We start from the raw sequence: 21,530 nt of genomic DNA, 5'->3' as shown, positions 1-21,530 counted from the left end.
TTTTTCTTTAACAGACTCAAATTCTGATGGAATTTCATGCTCCCTTGGGCTTGTGCATTTTTCCTCCATTTTTGCATCAAGGTTTTGTGTTTATTTCTTATTCTACGTGGTGGAAAGAACTCTGGATGACTCACCCCTTTTAATGTTTCCTCGTCCCCATCCTTTTGTCTTCTTTTCTTTACTTCTCAAAGGGAAAAAGGCAAGTGGCCAATGGGAAAGATGTCAAGTAATAAAAAGTTTCAGTTCATGTTTGTGAGGCTGTAACGATTGCTTCGGTCCTTTTATCCCACTGGAAGAGACGACTCATTTTTGAAATATCATTGAATAAGCCAGCTCATACCTCATTTTTCTTTGTTTTTAGAATAACCTCTTCTTCAAGACTCATTCTCTGAAGTTAGGGCTTTTGAATGAAAACACCTCACGCTTAGAAACACTAGATCTTAGTTACTAACGTCCCTCCTCCTTCAGCCATTTCTTGACAGCTACTTTTGGCCCAGATTGATTATTTGTCTGGGAGAAAAGTCTTCATATCTCTATATGTTCATCAGCTTATGGGAGATTATGGGCAGAGTCTTTGAATTTGATTTCTTCTCCTTTGCAATTAATTTGTCCTCCTCTTGACTTTAAGGCAGGCTGTTGAAGCCAGCCAGTTACTTGAGACAAGATGTTTGATATAAATCCTTGGAATCCTCTTTCCCTTACCACACAGATGCTGGTAGACTGTTAGCATATTGCCCAAAACAGAATTAGGTTTATAAAAGAACAAATTAAAAGGCTTTTTTTGAAAGTGGTTTTTTATAGTTTAAGACTTCTGTAAGAATAAGGTCTTACATATTTAATTAGGGATTGTCTAGTAAGTTTTGACAGCTGTGAGTAGAAGCTTACAAAGCTCTCACATCCATGATGGAGAAGATGGGATAGTAGACCCAAAGGTCGTCTGTGTCCGTGGAAAGCTAATAGCTATCGATTCCGGGACAGAAACTAGCAAATACTTTCTGAAGGGCAAACGGGTCTCTTCGTGAAATGCTGCATTGCCTCTCCCTGTGCTTGCGGTTCATCCTTGGCGGGGGCCGAGTGACGCGGCTGCGGATTATGACTTCTCTGGCGCTGTGAGGCACAGCCAGGGCTGCTCTGCTTCCGCCAGGCCGGCAGGAGTCCTGGGGCCGCGAGAAGGAGGCAGGCTCTTCTTTAAAGAGGGAGTAAGTGCGGCTGTTCATTTTTGACACGTGAAAAATAAATGTATACTTTACACGTCAGCCAAGTCTGGGTTTCCTGTTGTTTATTCTGTTTTGGGGGCGGGGGGGACAAAACCCATTTATTTCTTTTCCAGCCATGAAGAGGGACCCGCCTCTAAAAAACTGAAGACTCAGGAAGGGGAAGCATGCTTTAGCGTCTCCAGCCTGGCTGAAGGCAGTGTCACCAGAGTAAGCACAACTTTTCCAGGGCCTTTTGGGAAGGTTGGGACTTGGGGCAGATCGCATCAGTTGTTGTTAGTCCTTTAATAAATCACTTTCTCTGGTCCTTTCAGTATGTGAACCATACACGCCCTTCCCACACTGCTTCCTTTATTGTCAGGGAGTTTCCTGTAGAATTCTCTATATGACATGTAGTACTTAGAGCACCGTATAATATGTAGCATATGGAACAGCTTAAGTGGTAGCCCTTTTTGTGGAGCTATTTTGGTTGGCTTTATTTTGCAGTTTTCTGTTTAGTTAAAATGACAGGATAAGTGGAGGTTGATGGTATGGGTCTTAGGCTCCAAATACGTAAAATTTAAGAGCGTAACTCCTCTATTTCTTTTCTAATGTACAACTTCAGAACAGGTCTTATAAGCTTAAGACTTCCCGAACCAAGTATCCTTTGACACTGAGACCTTTTTTTAACGGAAGATTTTGGAACTTGGATACATTATGTTAAGTGGCATTATTTTTCATCAGTGATTCTTTTTTTTTTTTAATTTTTTTAATGTTTATTTTTGAGAGAGAGGGGAGAGAGACAGAGCATGAGTGGGGGAGGGGCAGAGAGAGAGGGAGACACAGAACCCGAAGCAGTCTCCAGGCTCTGAGTTGTCAGCACAGGGCCCGATGCGGGGCTGGAACCCACGAACCACAAGATCATGACCTGAGCCGAAGTCGGATGCTTAACTGACTGAGCCACCCAGGCACTCCTATAATCAGTGATTCTTAAAAGTTGTCCCTCACTAGTCAAATATACTAGGCAGGATAGATAGCATTAGGGCATGCCTTTTTCCAACCTCAAAAAGAAATGCTCTCAGGAAAACTAAACATCTGAAAATTACTTGGATTTTATTTCAGTGTTTTATAGTAAAGGGAAAAAATCATGACCTTATTTGTTCTGAGAGCTTTTCTGACTGCTAGCCCAGAGCAAACTGGAAACTTCAGTACATTTTGTACCAAAGTTTACCAACCATAATAGAACCCTGTTGTGTTCTCCCCTGTGAACTGAGTGAAACATCGGGCCTATTAAGGTTGGCAGTGGAAGGTTAAAGACCCACATGTGATCAGGAAGTGAGTGTGGCAGAGCGTTTCATCTTTGAGATGTCCCCACATAGCACTGTAGTAAATCTTTGCACAACATCTGCTTTTACTTTGGGGGGGACACGTTCAGCTTGGGCATGTTTGTATGTTCTACCAAAACTTCAGTGCCAAGGAGTCAGCAAACCGATCAACCGGCTGCTGTTTCTCATGTCATCTGCAGCGGGGCAAATCTATTCTGAACTGACCCCACACTGCAGAATCCTCCCCTTCCTAATTGGCTGGGTGTCTGGACGTACCAGCACTGTGTCACATAAAGGTTCTAGCTGAGTTGGCTGGTGATTTGGGTTGTAATACTGCCGACCTCTCTGGAAAGAAGTCCTCTTGCTTCAAGAGAGGTGAGTACAAGTACAGACAGCAGCTCTTTGGCCACAGGAATCTGCTTGCTTTTCACAGAAGCCTGGAACTAGAAATGAATAGAAAGGGCCTTGTCTTTGTCTTTGGGTTTATTTTATAAAAGCACACTTACCACATTAAGCCATCTTGTGTTGCCTGGGGTGCTGCCAGAAACAGAAGCGATCTTCAGGTTTATTGTCTGTGCCTGTATTCTAGGTCGGAAGTGTGAATCCTGCTGAGAACTTCCGTGTTCTAGTGAGGCAGAAGAAAGCCAGCTTTGAGGAAGGTGAGTGATATGCCACTGGTTATGCATTTAAGACAGATAATCAGGGTAATGGCTTTATACTCTGGATTGGGAAGTGTAGTCCTTTGTTGGTATCCTTTCTATGTAGCAACTTTCTTTCCTGGTGGACCTTTGTGACTCTCCGTTACTGGGGAGCTCACCGAAGCAACATTCTGAACACTGAAGCAACATCTGCCCCAGCAGGAAAAGAACTAACTTGTAGGTATTTCTGTTAAGAAAACTGTTGGCCAGAGCCTTAGAGCTTATGGTTCCACTTCATTGAAGTTCTTTGGGGTCTTGTGAGTGAGCTTGGAATAAAACAGTTTTGTCATATCTTCCTATTTCCAGTGACCCATAGTTCTTGTTCGAAGCCTAAGGGTTTGAGCTTCTTTATAGAAGTCCCAGGTCACCTTGCTACTACCCTAGATTTGATCTTTCTGAAATCGCCTACATCCTCACAGTCTTCTTTTGATGAATTATAACCTAGAATTCCATTTAGGCTGGGACTAATATTAAAAGTTTCCTGGGATGGACAGAGGGTCCGGGACCAACATTCATTCACTTGGTGGTGTTCAAGTTCTTGTTTATTAACTCTTTAAGGAATAGCAGCTGGCAGTTGTAACCCTGCTGGTTTGTGTCTACAACAGCATTGTATTCATTGTTGCCTTTCAGAGGCAGACCTGTCTGTGAGCTGCGTTTCTGGGTGTTTACGCTAATGTGTGCACAGAACCTCTTTTCCTACTTCTTGGCCTTTTAGGGGCAAAATGACTCCTAAATGTTAGAAAACTTTATACAGTCTAGTTTAATCATCTGCAGTGCCTAGCATAGGTGTAGGTTACTTCTTAAGGGTCTGAGGATCCTAGCAAGCTGCCTGGATGTGCTGTGCTCCTGCCCAAAAGCATTCGTAACCAGCTGAGCCCCAGCGCGTACAGCCTACTAGACCACGTCTTGTTGGCAGGAACGTCAGAAGGCCAGCTCAAGAGAATTTCCGGAGGAAGAGGAGCTTCGTGATCATGATAATCTATGTATGTCTTGTGTTTTGAGATGGGGAAAGAGCTTTTTGCCCTGTTAAGAACCGCCATATAGGAGAAAATTCACTTTTGAGTTTAATACAAAGCAGAACTACATCTAAATAGAAGAAGGAAATTAAAGTTAAAGTGGCAGCTTTGTGGAAGGCTTGGTGGAAACTTCTACTTTTGGGATTTCTCTCCTTCATACAGGGGACGATCAAAGGAAGCATTCACAACGTCTTACCAGTGCTGTGTTCTGCTTGGCTGCATGTTGTGACTGTGTTTGGAAGAATGCAGTGACAAGTCAGCCATCGTCTATCATGATTATGTTTTTGCAGAAAGATGGAGGCCTTCTTAGCTTTTGATTATAGGTTGTCAGTTACCTTGGCCAAAGTCAAAGGACCTCCCTTTAGAAGTGACTGGTCTTGCTGGCTGGTATAGGCATGGTCTCTTCAGGGACTAAATCTGGCATCATCACAATCGTAAAGGCAGCCACTAGTGTCTGCTGTGTTCAAGTCATTGTGCTAGCATATTCTATATATAATAGCATATGCTGAGCTATTATTTGTCTCATTTACCCCCATAGCAATCTTGCAGTCATGTGAGCAAACGGAGAAGATGGTAGAGCTTTAACGGCTGATGCCAGAATTTTCTAAGAAAAATAATTTTTTTAATTGGGAAAAATATCTTGATAACTGCTTAGGGGAGAGGCTGAGTCTCTGTCCCCAGGCTTTGGTGGTTGGCCAGTCAGGCTTCAGAGGAGAGGGAAGCTACTAACATCATAGAAGTAGAAACACTGGAGCTAGTTCAGGACAGGAGGGGATGATCCGAAAGTGTAAGAGAGGAAGTGGAATGTGTATTTATATAAGGACACAGCATTCTACGTTGTGTTCCCAGCTCACGACTGCACATATTCAGTGTCAGTAAAACTCAGGAATCCGTGGTTTGACTGTTCTATTTGGGGAAGCTGGTGAAGAGGCAGGAGTTTGGTCTGGAATTACTTCAGGTAGAGCAGAGAAAGGACCTCAGGGCATTAGAGACCAGAGCCTGAAGAGGTCAGGAGAGAGTAAATCCCTAAGAATTTGCTCGCATATCGGGAAAACCATGTTTCCCAGGCCATGGGATTGGGGATTTGAAGGAGTCTTGTGAAAATAACAAGGGCAAGTGACCTCTAGATGACATACAAGTTACAATAGGTATCATTCTCCCCACTTTACAGATTGAAAACTATAAAACTAGAAGAGATGAACTTCCCTCCAGAGCAGTCAGGGATTCGAATCCCTATCGTTTTCAAATACTGGATTTGTCTACTTAGCTGACTTTGTCCTGATTGCTAATGCCCTCCTTTCCTATGCATTTTTTGTTGTTGTTCAGACATAATAAGGTCATGTATTTTAAACCTTTGCTCCTTTTATGTTGAATGTGACTGAGTCCTGGTGAGCTGCTGGTGTGATGGTGGGATCCCTCTGTTCCTCCGGCTAGGACTTGGTCAGTGAGAGCTCTGCAGTGACCTCACAAAGGCAGACTTTCTGCAGGGCTCTGGGAAAATGGGACTGCACACTTGTCAGCACCGGTTCTGTTTTGTGGTCCTAACCTGGCTTCCCTTTTGTCCTTCTGTCCTTGCTTCACTCTCCAGACATTTTGTTTGTTCATTACTTTTCCTACCTTTGTTCTACATGGTCTACCTTTGTTCCACATTTCTACTAAGCCCCTTTGTGAGTGAAGACTCACTTCCCTTGAAGCCGAAAGTCATCCTCCAGACTTGAAGCTACCTTTCTGGTGTTGACCTCCTCCGTCCCTCCCAAGGATCTGTGCCAAGGGTCAGGGAGAGAGAAGCTCTTCTCTTTCCTCCAGTAGATTTGCTTTTTAAATTCAGTTGCCAAAAGCCTGATCAGTAATAAATGGTAAGGTTGTTTCACCCTTAGAACTTGACCTGTTCATCTATTAAACTAAAATGTGGGTATTTCTTTCCATCTGACCTAATAGTGTGGTCAGCGTGAGTATTGTGACCCTGTCGCTTTGACACCAACAGTCTGCAGTAGGCATCTACACATTTTCATATCTTCTGGCTTTCCGTGTGAGGGATATTTCTTGTTCTAAGCTTATTGGCATAGAGATGACACTGAACCCCGGGAATGTGTTCTTTCCGGCTGCTGATACTTCTGTAAGCTGTCTCTGATTCTCAGGTGCCCTTCTTTTTCTGGTTCCTTTCCTTCTCCACCCCACCCCACCCCACCCCACCCCACCATTCTGTCACTACAGTTTTACAATAGAAAATTTCTTGACCACCATTGTATACATGATAATCGTTTCTCAAAGGTGAAAGTAGTTTCCCTCACACAGTTCCTAGGTGCATCAGTGCTGTCATCCGTGGTGTCTTTTATCTGTTAATTGTGGGTTAGTGGAAGAACCTGAGGGCACAGAGTCCTCAGAGACTCCTCGAATCCGGGTTATCCACTTAGGTGAACACCCACCTCCACCAACTCTTGGAGGAACACCATGGATTTCGAACTCCCTGTCCCTTCCCTGCTTTTACTTAGGAAGAGTGCTAAAGTGGCCAAAAGATAGACCGCAGGTTAGAGGAGGAAAAACCACATTACTTAGGCCTCCAAATAATTTCTTCGTGCTTGAGATATGTCTAAATATAGAGGTTCCTACTGAATATGAGCTACTATGTCAAGTAGCTTGAATGTACCTGGTGTATCAAAAACAGGTTCTCTGAGGACCTTATGAGTCAGAAAAGATGGATCTGTGGAGACAGATAAAAGGATGGAATGTCACTGTGTTCCACGGACCCTGTTTTTGCCCCTTCGATTATAGGTTTTGTATTAGGCTTCTGAGGAGTGACAGGGTGGTGTAGCTCTGATCCACCCGGTGGAGTTCACAGGCCATGGTTGTTGTGAAAAACGAACCTGTCAAGAGGAGCCATTCTGAGCAGAAATGGTGGACATTTACCATTGCATCTATGGACAGTAGATGTGCACATACCCATTTGATTAGGTGATTGATTAGAATCACTGTATTCTCTGGCGGTGGAGGCCTTTCGTTTTTCTCCTGTTTCCTCTCACTTTGTTTGAACCACTTTTCATCCTCAAGCTTTCTTGCCTTTGTTCTTACTTCATTCTCCTTTAGCAAATAGTATCCTTTCAGTTTGAAAGGCTGTTTCTTAAAATTTATCAACACTGGTTAGAATGTGGTAACAATTGGTGGCAAAATTATGGCATTCATAAAAGCCAAAGAGACAGTTGTTTTCAATTCCAGTTTTGTATGGGATAGCACCACCTGTGTGCACAGCAGGTTACTTACGTGTGTTAGCTATCATGAAGCAAGCCCTGAATTCTGGATTCCCAAGACTTGAGATCTAGAAGTTTCCTGGGTGTGTGTGTGAGTGTGTGTGTGTGTGTGTGTGTGTGTTGTAATGGGTCTGATTTATGTAATCTTGGGTATGGATTATGTAACTTACAGCTCTTTCCAGATAAACATAGGAAGATAAAAATATAGCCTTTTTTTGTTGTTTTACACAGAGCTGGTAAATTTAAGGGAAATAACTTCTGTTGGATACTCTGAATGTCTTGAAAGAAGGATACTAAATACAAACAGTAACTAAAATTGTAAACATCTTCAACCCTATAAAAGTTTTCTTTCTTTTTTTTTTTTTAACAATGCGACATACTTTCTTAGTCCTTTCCCAGAACAACAGTGACGCATCTACTCAGGAGAGAAAACACGTGATTGTGGGTTCTACAGGGGTCCATACTGTGTATTTTTTATTCAATAGGACACTTGTTCTTCACTGGGTTCCCTTGTGACTTGTTTAGTTTTAAACTGTTAAACCCCAGAACCAGACTGTCTGGGGTTATTTTATGTCCCATTTATCGATAACAAGAAGTCTTACTTGAAAACAAATATCCATTTATTTGGAAGTGGAAAGGGGATTCGCCATAAGGGTATGTTGGTATTTGACACGGTAATTATATAATATCAGTGACCTGGGAGTGTCTCCTGTATCTTCCTGTGGGCCAACTGAGGCCCAGAGTAGTTGACTTTCCACAGATGATTGCAAATGTGTGTGGAAGACACTGGATCTTGTGGCTTAAACTTCTTCATTGGCTGCATACATTTCATTAGACGGCAAAGCTCTGCCCCGGAGTTTACATTTAATATAAAATTCATCAGCGAAATAATTAAAACGAAAATCTTGAAGACTGAAAGAAAAAAGAAAAAAATACATGGCACACAAAGCAAAGACTGTCGTGGACACATAACCACTTGGAAAGTGTTTTGGCTTTTCATGGACTCTCCCTAAAAGGCTTCTATCCATTCTTCCTCAGCTTTCTAAATTCTTCCAAGTTCTTGTCCATCTGTGGATCAGAAGATGTCTAATGACAGGGTATGGTTCTTGTAAAATATAGCCTGGCTCTCCATTAAGAAAGAGAGCCAGTGGGTAGCATAAAAACAACAGGCTGTTTGCTGAGGGTGTGTTCTCGGTGAGCACTGGGACTTCTTCCTGAGGGCGTTAAAGGGGGTCTCCGTGTGCTATACGACAGCGTCCCTACTCTCAGCATTTTGTTCTGTCCTGTGAGGCAGAAGGTGCATGCCTTAAGCCTGCTGAGCATTTTTTCTCCTTTTTATGTCAAACAAGGAAAGGGTATTTTTCCCTCTGGCTGGAAATGTGGAACCCACATAGACGCTTTGCCCTCGTCAGAACAAGCAGACGAGCAGAGTCTGGTCTGAGGCCTGCATTTAACGCAGGAAGCTGCATTTGACCCCGGGGGCTGTCCTCACGGTAGCCAGGCTCTGCTGGAAGGACGCAGAATTAGTGAGGAATTAGTGACGGTGCTTCGGAGAAAGCTTGCCTTCGGAGTCCACCCTTGCAGTGAATGCTAATGGGAATGATTTGTGAGGCAGAGAGCAGTTGAAGTACTTACTCAAGGCACCTCAGTTCTTTCTCTCAACCTCCTATAAATCCCGTGCTTCTCGTTTGCATGGTGGATGATCGTCACGCGGGGCATTGCACTTGCTTCTCCTTGAATTGGGCCGTCCTCAAGATTGCTTCCTAAGCCCAGCTGGTTGAAGAAGAAAACTGATTTCAGATTGTGCTGATGTGCAAACTGCTTTAATCAATGACTTAAAGTGACTGCTCGTGGCAAACAACAGAAGCTCTTAACCAATTACGATGTTTAGGGAAGGATGTTAGGCTTTTGTTAAAATAGTCACTAATCAGCTGAAATGTGTTAAGAGGAGCCTAGAAACAGCTTGGAGTCCCACTTAAACGCAATAAAAGTGTTTTGGCCCTCCCCTTTCAAATTGCAAGCCCGAGGCAAAAAATATGCTGACGCAGAAAGAAGTGGCAAGTATAATTTGATACAGTTAGTCCTGTCTGTTATGCGCGTCTACATAAAACTTTTAAAAATGGCGTGCTTGTTGTTTTTTAGGCTAGAGAAGGGGGGGAATTTGGTTCAGATGTGGAGCACAGTTTCAGTGGGGCTTAAGAATATCATCAGCATAGATGCCTTTGGACAAAGGAGAAAAGTGAACTTCCTTTTTTTTTTTTTTTTTTTTTGCAGTTTCTTATGACATGACAGAGAAAAATCTTTAGTTAATAGTTCTGATTAAAGGCCCGTTTGTAGCCTGAACTGTGCCTCCCCAAATTTATATGCTAAAGCCCTAACTATTACATGCTGGGATTTGGGTACAGGGCCTTTGGGAGGCCACTAGTTTCAGATGAAGTCATGAGGGTGGAGCCCTCATCATGGGATTGGTGCCCTTAGAAGAAGAGACACCAGTTTGTGCTTTTTCTTCTCTCTTCTCTTCCTGTCTTTTCTCTCTGCCATCTGAGAATACAGTGAGAAGGTGAATGTCTGCAAGCCAGGAAGAGAGCCCTCACTAGAACCTGACCATGTTAGCATCAGCCCCAAGAACCGTGAGAAAATAAATTTCTGATGTTAAAGCCGCCTAGCCCTTGGTATTTTGTTATGGCAGCCTGCACTGACTAATACAGGCCCATTTTCATTTCCTTTGTCAGATAAAACTGCTGAAATCTGGTACTTCATCTCTTTGTGTCTTTCGGTGGTAATGAGAAGCACTGAAACAGGATAGCCCCTGTGGGCCATTAGAGTCAGGAGCCGTTTCTCACAAGAGAACCATTTTTTCGATAGCTCCCTTGCGTTTGGAATCTAGCAGTGTTTCCTAGGGGGCACTGAGGATAAAATCTCTCTGAGCTTTAGCAGTTACTCTATTGTGGAAACTTAGTGTCAGCATCCCCTCTGTCTGTGGTAGATCTCCACAGATCTCCTAGCTAAATTGTACTTACTTTTGGTCGCTGTTTTAATAGTGTATTGAAGTGTAATTTTCTACCATAAGATGTACTAATTCTGAGTGCAACTCAGTGATCTTTTTGTAAATTTCGAGTTGTATGATCATCACCACAAACCAGTTAGAAAGTTTTCCCTCCTCCCAGAAAGGTCCCCTTGACTATTTGTAGTCAATTCTTTTCTCCTACCACCACCCCAAGTAACCACTCTCTGTTTCTAAAGATTTACCTTTTCTGGAAATTTCACATAAATAGAATCACTCAATATGCAGTCTTCTGCATGTGGCTGCTTTTAGTTAGCATAACAGGGTGTTTTTTTTGTCTTTTTTTTTTTTTAATGTTTATTTTTGAGAGAGAGTGAGAGTGAGCACGTACAAGTGGGAGAGGGGCAGAGAGAGAGGGAGACACGGAATCCAAAGCAGGCTCTCGGCTCTGAGCTGTCAGCAGAGCCGGAGGTGGGGCTCAAACCCACAAACCATGAGATCATGACCTGAGCCCAAGTCGGACACTTAACCAGCTGAGCCACCCAGGCACCCCAGCATAACGTTTTTGAAGTTTTTCATGTAGTAGCATATATCAGCAATTGATTTCTTATTGCTGAATAATATTCCATTTTATGGATATGCCACATGTTTATCCATTCATCAATGGATGGATATATTCGGATAGTTTCCAGTTTTTAGCTATTATAAATAACGCGATGGACATTTGTATACAAGTCTTTGTATCTTTTCAGGGTGCCTGGGTGGCTCAGTCGGTTAAGCGTCCCACTGTTGATCTTGGCTCAGGTCATGATCTCACGGTTGGTGAGGTTGAACCCCATGTCGGGCTCTGGTGTGGAGCCTGCTTGGGAGTCTCATCTCTCTCTGCCCTACCCCCACGTGCACATGCGCACTTTCTCTCTCAAAATAAATAAGTAAACTTTAAAAGAAAAACAAGTCTTTGTGTTTTTCATTTTTCTTGAGCAAGAGTAGAATTGCTGGGAAGTTTGTGTTTAACTTTTTAGAAATAGCCAAACTCCTTTCAGAGCAGCTTACCATTGAACCCTTCACCAGCAGTGAAGGAGGGTTCCACGTTCTCCACATCTTTGGTGACACTTGTGTTGTCTTTTCAGTTATCGCTATTCTAGTGGCAATGTGTTGACATCTCTGTGGTTTCAGTTTGCAGTTCCTACACTAATGATGCTGTCCTTTTTTCCAATGGGCATTGGCCATTCATATACCTCATTTTCTTTGGTGAAATGTCTATCAAATCTCTTCCCATTTTTTAATTCAGTTAGCTTATCAAGATGTAAAGAATTCTGTATATGTTTATCAGATAGTGATTTGCAAATATTTTCTACAGTCTGGTTTATCTTTTTAATGGTGTTGTTCGAAGTGTAAAATTTTTAATTTCGATTTTCTAATATATCATTTTTTTTTCTTTTAGGAACTATCCTTTCGCAGTCTTACATAAGAAATCTTTGCCTAGCCAAATCACAAAATTTTTCTTCTGAAAGCTTTAGGTCTATAATCTGTTTTGAGTTGATTTTTGTAAATGGTTATGAGGTGAGTATCTAGATTGATTGTTTTTCATAGGGTAACCAATTATCCCAGCACCATTTATTTGGAAGACTATTCTTTCCCCATCCAGGTGCCTTGGCACCTTGTTGAAAAGCAACTGACCATACATGTGAGAGTTTATTTCTATACTCCTCAATTCTTGTCTGTCCTTCATCGATACATTGTTACTCTTATAGTAAGTTTTGAAATACTATGTCTTTTAATTTTGTTTTTTTGTAAAATAGTTTTGACTAATCTAGGTCCTTTGCATTTCCATATAAATTTTAGAATCAGCTTTTCAATTTTCTGGAAAAAGCCTGCTGGGATGTTGACAGGGATTGCATTGAGTATATAGAATAATTAAGGGAGGATTTCCATCTTAACAATATTGATTTTTTTTAAATCCATGAACATAGGATATTTTTCCATTTATTTAGGTCTTACTTTCTCTCCATAGTGTTTTATAGTTTTTAGTGTTCAAGTCCTGTACTTCTTTTGTTAAATTTTTGCAAGTATTTAATTCTTGTCAACGCTAATTGTGAATGGATTTTTTTTTTTTTTTAGTTATTTTTTGGCTTGTTTGTTGCCAGTATAAAGAGATAATGATTTTGTATATTGATCTTATATCCTGCAACCTTATTAAATTTCTAATAGTTGTTTTTATATACTCTGGATTTTCTGCATGCAGGATGATGTTGTCTGCAAATACAGGCAGTTTTATTTCTTCTTTTCTGATTTGTAGGCCTTAAGTTTCTTTTTCTTGATTTTACTAGCTAGAACATGCAGTACAATGTTAAAATAGAATGATGCAAGTGAATAGCCTTGTTCTTAAAGTCAAGAGGAAAGCTTTAAGTCTTCTTAGTATGATGTTCTGATTTTTCTGATTCCTTTTATCAACTTGAAGAAGTCTTTTCTCATTCCTAGTTGGTTGAGAGTTTTTATGATGAATGGATGTTGACTTTTGACACATGCATTTTCTATGTAGAAATGATTCTATGGGTTTGATTCTTTACTTAATATGCTATATTAGTATTAGTTGATTTTCAGTGTTTTTTTAATAATTTTTTTAATGTTTATTTATTTTTAAGAGACAGGGAGAGAGAGAGAGACAGAGTGCAAATGAGGGAGGGACAGAAAGAGAGAGGGAGACACAGAATCCAAAACAGGCTTCAGGCTCAGCTTCCGAGCTGTCTGCACAGAGCCTGATGTGGGGCTCGAACCCACGAACTGTAAGATCATGACCTGAGCCAAAGTCAGACGTGTAACTAACTGAGCCACCCAGGTGCCCCATTGATTTTCTGTTGTTAAACCAGGCTCGCCTGCAGGGATAAATTCCAATCAGTCATGGTATATAATTCTTCTGTGTGTTTCTGAAGTCATTTCGCTGATACTTTGTTAGGATTTTTATTTATATGCCCATAAGGGATACTTTTCTATAGTTTTCCTTTCTTGTGATGTCTTTGGCTTTGATATCAGGGAAGTACAGGCCTGATAGAATGAGTTGAGAAGTATTCTTTCTTCCCTGTCAAGATTAGTACTTATTTCTTTTTTAAGCATTTGATAGAATTTGCCAGTGAAACCTCCTAGGCCAGGGTTCTTTGTGGCAAGCTTTCTAACACTGCATTATTTTACATATTATAGGCTCAATCAGATTTTCCATTTCTGCTTGAGTTTGATGTAGTAATTTGTGTCCTTATAAGAATTTGTCAATTTCATCTAAATTGTTTAATTTATTGGTCTAACATTATTCATATTATTTTTCTCTTAAGTTCTGTGGGTTGATAGTAATGTCTGCTCCTTAATTCTTGATTTTGGTATCTTGTATCTTCTCTTTTTCTTGGTCAGTCTAAGTAAAGATTTATGAGTTTCACTTATCTTTTATAGAAGACCGTAACTTGTGCTTTTATTGATTTTTTCCATTATTTTTTTATTTCATTGATTTTTTTTCTTTTTTTTTTTTTTTTTTTTGCTCTTTCATGGTCTTTATTATTACCTTCCTTTTGCTCACTTTGGATTTAATTTGGTCTCCTTTTTCTGGTTTCTTAAAAGCTTAGAATTTTGATTTGAAAGCTCATTCCTTCTCTAACATAGGTATTGAAAGCTGTGCATTTCCTTCAGCAGGTTGTTTAGCTGCACACCTTAAATTGTAATGTATTGTTTTTATTTTCATTCAGTTCACATGCTTTCTAATTTCTTTTGTGATTACCTCTTAGACCCTTGGATTATTTAGAAGAGTGTCTAATTTGCAGACATTGGAGACTCCCAAATTTCTTCTGTTGTTGATCTTTATCTTAATTCCATTGTAGAACATATTTTGAATGGTTTCAACCCCTTTAAATTTATTGAGACTTGTTTCGTGGCTTACACTATAGTCTGTTCTGACACGTGTTCCGTATGCCCTTTAATGTACATTCTGTTGTTGTTAGGTCAAGGGTTCTGTAAATGTCAGGTAGGTTAGTTTGGATGATAGTTTGTTCAAATCTATATCCTTGTTGATTTTCTGTCTAGTTGTTCTCCATGATGTTCTGAGTATTGGAAGTTATTTCCCTTGAGATTTTGTGGACTAGTGAGACCTTCATAATTTTTGCCTCACCTAGCTAAACAAAAATCTGGAGGCCCAAGCGAATCTCTGCAGAGTACCAGTGAAGAAAACTTGTCAATTCAAGTAATACTATTTTAAATAAAGGTCTTCAGGTATTGGAGTTTTTTTAAAAAATAAGCTTAGATACAGGTATCACAAGATTATGTTTGTGTTTCATAACCCTCTGCTTCATGAAAGGAATTCATTTACTTTAGTAATGACCGACTTAGTACAGGAAGAATTTTGTAGATTGAAGAACTTGTTAGAACACAGGAACGATTAGTTCTAAGTAATGAAAGCCAATTTACATTTTAGTGACAAGAGGTACTATAGTATATAAGTATATATAGTATGTAAGTATTAGGTCAGCATTTATAGATTTGGAAGGTTTATAGGTTCATTATTTCCTCCTGTCATTTGTTTCTTTTTGGTGCCATTTTCTCAAACATGGGTTTATTTTGTTTGATTCTTTATTCATTTCATACATTGAGAATAAAATATATGGAATAACTGAGGTTGGATTATCTCCTCATTATCTCCATTTCTAATAACTCGTAGATGGACTATAATGAAGTCAACAAGACTTATACATTGAAATTTTAAATGTATGGGATGATAGGGAGGGTTGAATATACACACCAAAGGTAAGATTTGCCTGCAGCATGGGGGCTTAGGTGGCTCAGTCAGCTGAGCTGAGTGTCTGACTCTTGATTTTGGCTCAGATTATGATCCCAGGGTCATGGGATTGAGCCCCACGTTGGGTGCCACACTGAGCATAGAGCCTGCTTGAGATTCCCTCTCTTTCTCCCTCTGCCCCTCTTCCCTGCTCGTGTGTGCACGTGCTCTCTCTCTCTCTCTCTCTCAAATAAAATAAAATAAAATAAAATAAAATAAAATAAAATAAAATAAAAAGAAGAATTGCCTCCAGCAAATCTGGTTAGTCTTTCCTGAGTACAGTAGGTAAAATTAAATAATTTGAAGGCCCTTTATTATACAACCTTCTAAGTACATGAATATAAACAGAAAGAAGATGCTGTAAAAAATAAAAAAGAAAGAGATTGTGAAATAGTATTCTGAGTTTCACTATCAGCAAATGCCAATCTATGAAAAATGTCTATGCATTTAGGACCCACTAGAAACAGGACCAATTGTTTATTGCTCCCTAGTTGTCTCCTCATTAAAAAATAAGTACATGCTCAATTGGAAAAAATTAAATCGTAATGTAGTAGTACATAAAGTTAAGAAAGTCTCCTCCATCTTCCCCCCTCTCTTCCAATCTCTCTCCAAACCCACGTCTGTCTTACTTTGTCACTCTCTCCTCAAAGGAGTAACCGTGCTAATCCCTGTTAATGTTGTAGTCAAGATGGTTAATATTTTAGGGTATGGTAAATTGGGGTTATAGTCATAGATAGTACATTTTGGAGAACACCACCACCCCCCCCGCCCATTCCTAGTGAGATCAAGCAGCATGATCTAAGAGGAGAAAAAAAGAGCTCACAGCAAAATGGGATGGTGTTAAGTCATAGTAAGTGACGACAACAGAGATGCCTGCATGCATATGGTCAGGGCAGTGTGGGAAATGGTCTCTTCTCCACCCGCACCTGCACGCATCTCTTAGCCTGTTGCTCTTTGTGTATTTCTCCTCTCCATAGAGCTTTATTTTAGTCATTTTTGTCTCTAAAATTAAAGTGAAGGGTGGTGATAAAAAAAGTTCTAGCCTGTCCATTCCTCTTAGTGATAACTGGTTCTAAAAATGCGGTGTGTGGGTTTAAATTGAAGGAATGCAAGAAGGGGCACCTGGGTGGCTCAGTCGGTTAAGCACTCGACTCTTGATTTCCACTCAGGTCACAATCTCACGGTTTGTGGAGCTCTGCATCGGGCTCTGCGCTGACAGTGTGGAGCCTGCTTGGGATTCTCTGTCTCCCTCTCTGTCTGCCCCTCCCGATCTGTCTCTCAAAAATAAGTAAATAAACATTAAAAAAAATAATAAAAAAAGGAACACAAGAAGACATCTTTATTCTTTAGAGGATTTAGAGGAGTAAACCAGTGAGGCTGAGGCCATTTGTTCATCCATGTAGCAAATGGCCGGTGGCCCACTGTGCACTAATCATTGTGGCGTAACACAGACTGGAAACAAATACACGTCAAGTGGTGATAAGCACTTGTGTTACTTTCCAAGGGCTCTGTGACAAAGCACCGCATACTGGCTGGCTTAAAACTACAGAAGTTTATTTTCTCATAATTCTGGAGGCTGGATATCCAAAGTGGAGGTGCCGGGAAGGGAAGGTTGGTTCCATCTGAGGGCTCTGAGGGGAATCTGTTCCATGCCCCTCTCCTACCTCATGGGACAGCTGGCAGTTCTTCGTGGTCCTGGGCTTGTAGATGGGCCACTCCGGTCTCTGCCTCCTCCTCTTCACACGGAGCTCTCTCACTATGTGTGTCCACATTTCCCTCTTCTTATAAGGGCATCAGTCATACTGGATTAGGACCCATCCTTATGACCTCATCCTAATTTGATTACATCTACAAGGACCCTGTTTCCAAATAAGGTCATATTCTGAGCTTTCAGAAAGGACATGGATTTTCAGAGAATGGTATTCAACTCATGACAGCACTATAGAAAAAAATCAAAATGGAATCGTGGGATAGTGAGTGCTGCGGTGAGATGGGCTTGTGACTTTATGTAGAAAACAAGAACGGGTCACTTTTGGGGTGTCATTTGAACAGAGAATTGAGAAAGGTGAGGACAGAGCCTGCTGGGTATTTCTCAGGAGAACTTTGTAGACCAAGGCAGCAGTACTTTCCCCGGGAGTAGGAGCCTGTTTGGCTTCATCTAGGAGCACCAGGGAGGCCAGCGTGGCTGGAAGAAATAGGAGATGAGATCAGGGGGTCGCTGGGGTACATGTCACATAGGGCCTCCTAGACCTTTTGTTTTTACTCTGAGTGAGGTAGGAAACCACTGAGGAGTTCTAGGTAGAGGTGGATCTGATTGACTTGTTTTAAAAGTGCCCGGGCCATGCTGAGACCGGCAAGGTGGAGGTAGGCAGAGGAGGTGGAAGGTTGCCGTAGTGCTGAGACTGAGAAGGAGTAAGAAGTTCAATTCCTGATAGGCTCTAAAAGTAGAATTGGTGGGTTTTACTGACCGTTTAAGTATAGGATGTGAGAGAAGGAAGCAAGTCGAGGATGACTCCCAGGCTTTTGGCCCGAGCACCTGGAAGAAATTGCAGTTTATTGAGAGGGGAAATACATGCTAAGTTGCTTATGCAGGTGTGGAGTGTGGACTTCGGAAAAGAGGCCTGGGTTGTAAACCTGAATCTGCAGAAGTCACTAGAGATGTTCTCTGAAGTCATGAGACTGGATGAGTTCCCTGAGTGGGGGAGGGGTGTGGCACAGGTGGAAGGGGTCACTTTGATGCACAAATAGTTCATCCAAGGCAATAGGACACAAGGCACGGTGTGGGTACAGATGCAGGTGGGTGACCGATTTGAGGAAGAATTCATAGACTAGTTTGGCATAACCTGAGCCAGAAAAGGCCGGACAGGAGAGAGCCCAAAGCAAGGCATCTCAGGTGATGCAGCGACCTAAGTGCATCCTGGTGCTGTGGGTGCTAATAGGACTTCCCCAGAAATGAGGGTTTTCTGATGCTGTTATTTTGCCTCTTGAGTTTACTGTTGATGAGCATTTCTGACCACTTTGTACCCATTTCTAATTCTCTTCTAATTTCTAATTATTTTCTGGATCTGTCTCTCCTTTCCATCCTAACTACCACTGTCATAATTCAGGCTTTCATTACTTCACCATTGGACAGTTATAGCATCCTATATTAATTTATTTTTAAGTAATCTCTACATCCAACGTGGAGTTCAAACTTAAACCCTGAGATCAAGAGTCACGCGCTCCACTGACTGAGCCAGCCAGGCAGCCCCAGATTTAGCTTCTTATGAAAGCACAAGATTTGATTAAGTGTCAGCCCTTTTTAATCATTCCTCATGTCGTTAAAAGTAGTCCCCCATCTCAAGGCTGCCCACAACCTGGTTCCACTCTGCCATCCCAGACCAGTCTTCTGTAGGTCCCCTCTGCAAACTCTGTTCTCAAACCAAACAGTATTCCTGTTAATATGCTTGTGATACTGGTTTTCCTGCCTCTGTATATTTGCTCATGATACCCCTTCCACAAAGAATGTCCATTCTTTTTTGTCACCCCCAAATCCCACTCTTAAGAGATGCTCCTGATTTAAGAGCCAATATATCCCGGGATACCTGCACCCAGGAATAGTTTCATTACAGTATGACACATCAAAGGTGCCGCTGTTGGTCTACTGTCAGTGGAACAGATAACCTCCCTCTGTTTTTATGTTCTCTAAGTGCTGCCGACTAAGTAATATTTTTGTTTCCGTTGTTGACTTTAATGAAGCAGTGCTTGGGAATAATAACAATTTGGAGTTTTTGAATTACAGCATAAGTAATTCTCAAAGTTCTTTGGACCAATTCATAAATCTTAGCCCCATCAAAGAAGTAGAGAAAAATAGTATCTGTGTATTTTCAGCTGTGGAACATTATACAGCTTTCTTCACAAAATCAGAAAGAGAGGGGGGAAAAATGAAAAAAAAAAAAAAGGATCTAAGTGGCCCTTAAGAAAAGATAGCATATAAACACAGGGCATCATCATTTATCAGTTTTTAGGAGGATATATCACATGAAATACCATTGTTTTAAAATTTCTGGTCCTCGGTGTGTCCTTTTAAGAGTGACTCAAATTCTTGAGGCATCGTAAAACGTTGTGGGCCATCCCCCTCCATTGTCCACAAAAGCACATTCAAGCAGACTGCCTGCTTCTCTCCTTTCTGAGGAGTCTGACTCACCACTCACTGTATCTCTTCAACTGATACATGAATTTCAGTTCCATTCAATTACCAACTTTTAATTGGATCCCATTGCCAGATTGGTCTCCTGTTCCAGAGTGTTTCCTCTCGGCTGCACTGTTACTATGGCTACTTGGTTCCTTCCACTTATTTCCTGCATTAGGGTCATGACATCCACTCTGGTATGAAGCTAGACAGATACTGTGAAATTGCTATGGTACCAAACACCATCATCTTGCATTCTGCCTCCCTCCTACTGCCCATCTGGAGTGGGATCAAGTCTACATGGTAAGGTTATCAGTTCTTCTGTATCCCTTTTATTTTAGTCAGCATCACCAAGTTTTAGAGTTCTAGAACTTTGGAAAGTTGTGGAGACCCTCTTTCTCTGCCTTCTCCACTTCCTAGCCCCACCCTAACACGCACTTCCAAGCATATGGCCTATATGTTTCATAAGGGAGCCAAAGACATCACTTCCTGCAAAGGTCGATGCAAAGGTCTTCCATGAGCTTTTTTCCTATGTTAGCATCATGTCCCAGTTTTGGACTCTAAGTGCGCTCCATTCTGGAGTTGGTGAAATGAGTTACGCTAAAAAGTGGGCATTCTTTGGTCTTCATCAAACTTCTCTATGCCCTGTAAACTTGTGAATATTAATTGACAATCTTCAGGTTTCGTGGGATATGTTCAGTGAGTCTTTAATGGTTAAGTTGAATGTTGTTAATAAAAAATAAAAAGACCATAGAATGCTATGGAACCCCTCCCTTTTGACCAGGAAACTTAAAAATTTTGCAGCTGACTTGGACATAGACCTGCTCTTACACCCAAGTTATTTAAGATGAGAAATATTATTCATCCAGAATGAAAAAGATGTGTCATAATGTTCTCTTACATAAAGGGAGCTTACCACCAGTGGGTTTGCTGGAACCACTTTCTAGTTTCTCATTAGCTCACACCAGCACCTTTTTTCTAGAGGGAACTAAGTAAGACCAAGAGGCCTTCAGTGTTAGTCTTCCTGTGGCTATAAAGTAGGACTCAGAGTTAGCTCAAATAAAAACAAAAATAAAATGAGAGAGATCTCCTAGTCTACAGGAATGGATTCTTGACAATACAGACTTTGCATTTACTCTGCTCCTTGTGCCTGGGGTTTTAATTTAACACATCAATGAAAAGCCAGCATTTAAAAGGGGGAGGGAACCCAGCAGGAATTACTTTTATTAGTGCAATTTGTAAGAAATTACTGCATTTAATGAGAAAATCGTTAAGCATGAAAAAATGGGCTGTGACTGAACTTGCAGAGCTTAAATGGTGAGGTTTTAATTGAGTTTTTTAGTTATTGGTAAGAAAATAGTAATAATAAAAAAATCCGCCAAGGCTGTATCTATACAGTGGAGGTGGTCAGCATTTTATATACCTTCATTCAATTTCTTGTGCCACTGGTCATGCGTAATACTGTGGCTGTCGTGGTCTCTGTGTCGGGTCCACCGACTGTTTCTGCTCTTAAAAGGGAGGCAGGCAACTTCTTCTGCCTGCTCCGTGAGGAATGCTGGGGCCAACAGTCTGGTAGAACAGTTTCTAACATGGGGAAGGACAGGGAGGAGGCAAAGAGCAGTACAGAGCTGTGTCTACTCCACAGCCTAGCTGCTTAAAAATAAGACCTTTGAGAGGCGCCTGGGTGGCTCAGTCAGTTAAGCATCTGACTCTTCATTTCGGCTCAGGTTATGATCTCACGGTTCATGGGACTGAGCCCTGAGTCCAACTGGTGCTGTTCAGCACAGAGCCTGCTTGAGATTCTCTCTCTCTCTCTCTCTCTCTCTCTCTCTCTCTCTCTCTCTCTCTGCCCCTCCCCCCCTCAAAAATAAATGAACATTAAAAAAAAAATAAGACATTTGAAAGTCATTTTCAGGTTCATAAAGCTTATACTTTTTTCCTAGTTTTCAGTTTCTTTTGTTGCCACTCAGTGATTTCATTCTCCCCACCAAAAATACTTCATTAGAACACCGGCGTGGCTCAGTCAGTTGAGTGTCCAACTCTTGATTTCAACTCCAGTCACGAT

At 41.2% G+C, this 21,530-nt stretch overlaps 1 protein-coding gene and 1 long non-coding RNA gene across 5 annotated transcripts in view; one reads left to right on the top strand and one right to left on the bottom strand.

Annotated features, from left to right (window-relative positions):
* Window positions 1-21,530, top strand: part of XRCC5 (X-ray repair cross complementing 5) — a 130,033-nt gene that overhangs the window by 47,517 nt on the left and 60,986 nt on the right. For all 4 annotated transcript variants that reach the window (XR_002079022.2, XM_053905056.1, XM_019446053.2 and 1 more), the window contains 2 exons: window positions 1,331-1,424; window positions 3,108-3,177. Coding sequence is in view for 3 of the 4 variants with exons in the window: in XM_053905056.1 (XP_053761031.1) it covers window positions 1,331-1,424; window positions 3,108-3,177 (164 nt within the window). In the remaining variant the exon portion in view is untranslated. The remainder of the gene's footprint in view (window positions 1-1,330; window positions 1,425-3,107; window positions 3,178-21,530) is intronic.
* LOC128777743 (uncharacterized) lies at window positions 135-5,730 on the bottom strand. The gene is made up of 2 exons (XR_008423095.1): window positions 3,025-5,730; window positions 135-289 (listed from the first exon to the last, which is right to left on the bottom strand). It is a non-coding gene; the product is annotated as an uncharacterized LOC128777743 (long non-coding RNA).

The sequence above is a fragment of the Panthera pardus genome, unplaced genomic scaffold, assembly GCF_024362965.1.
Source record: "Panthera pardus isolate Hobbes unplaced genomic scaffold, ASM2436296v1 HiC_scaffold_10, whole genome shotgun sequence".
NCBI lineage: Eukaryota > Metazoa > Chordata > Mammalia > Carnivora > Felidae > Panthera > Panthera pardus.
The sequence above is the reverse complement of the archived record's forward strand: the minus strand, read 5'-3'. Positions and strand labels throughout refer to the sequence as shown.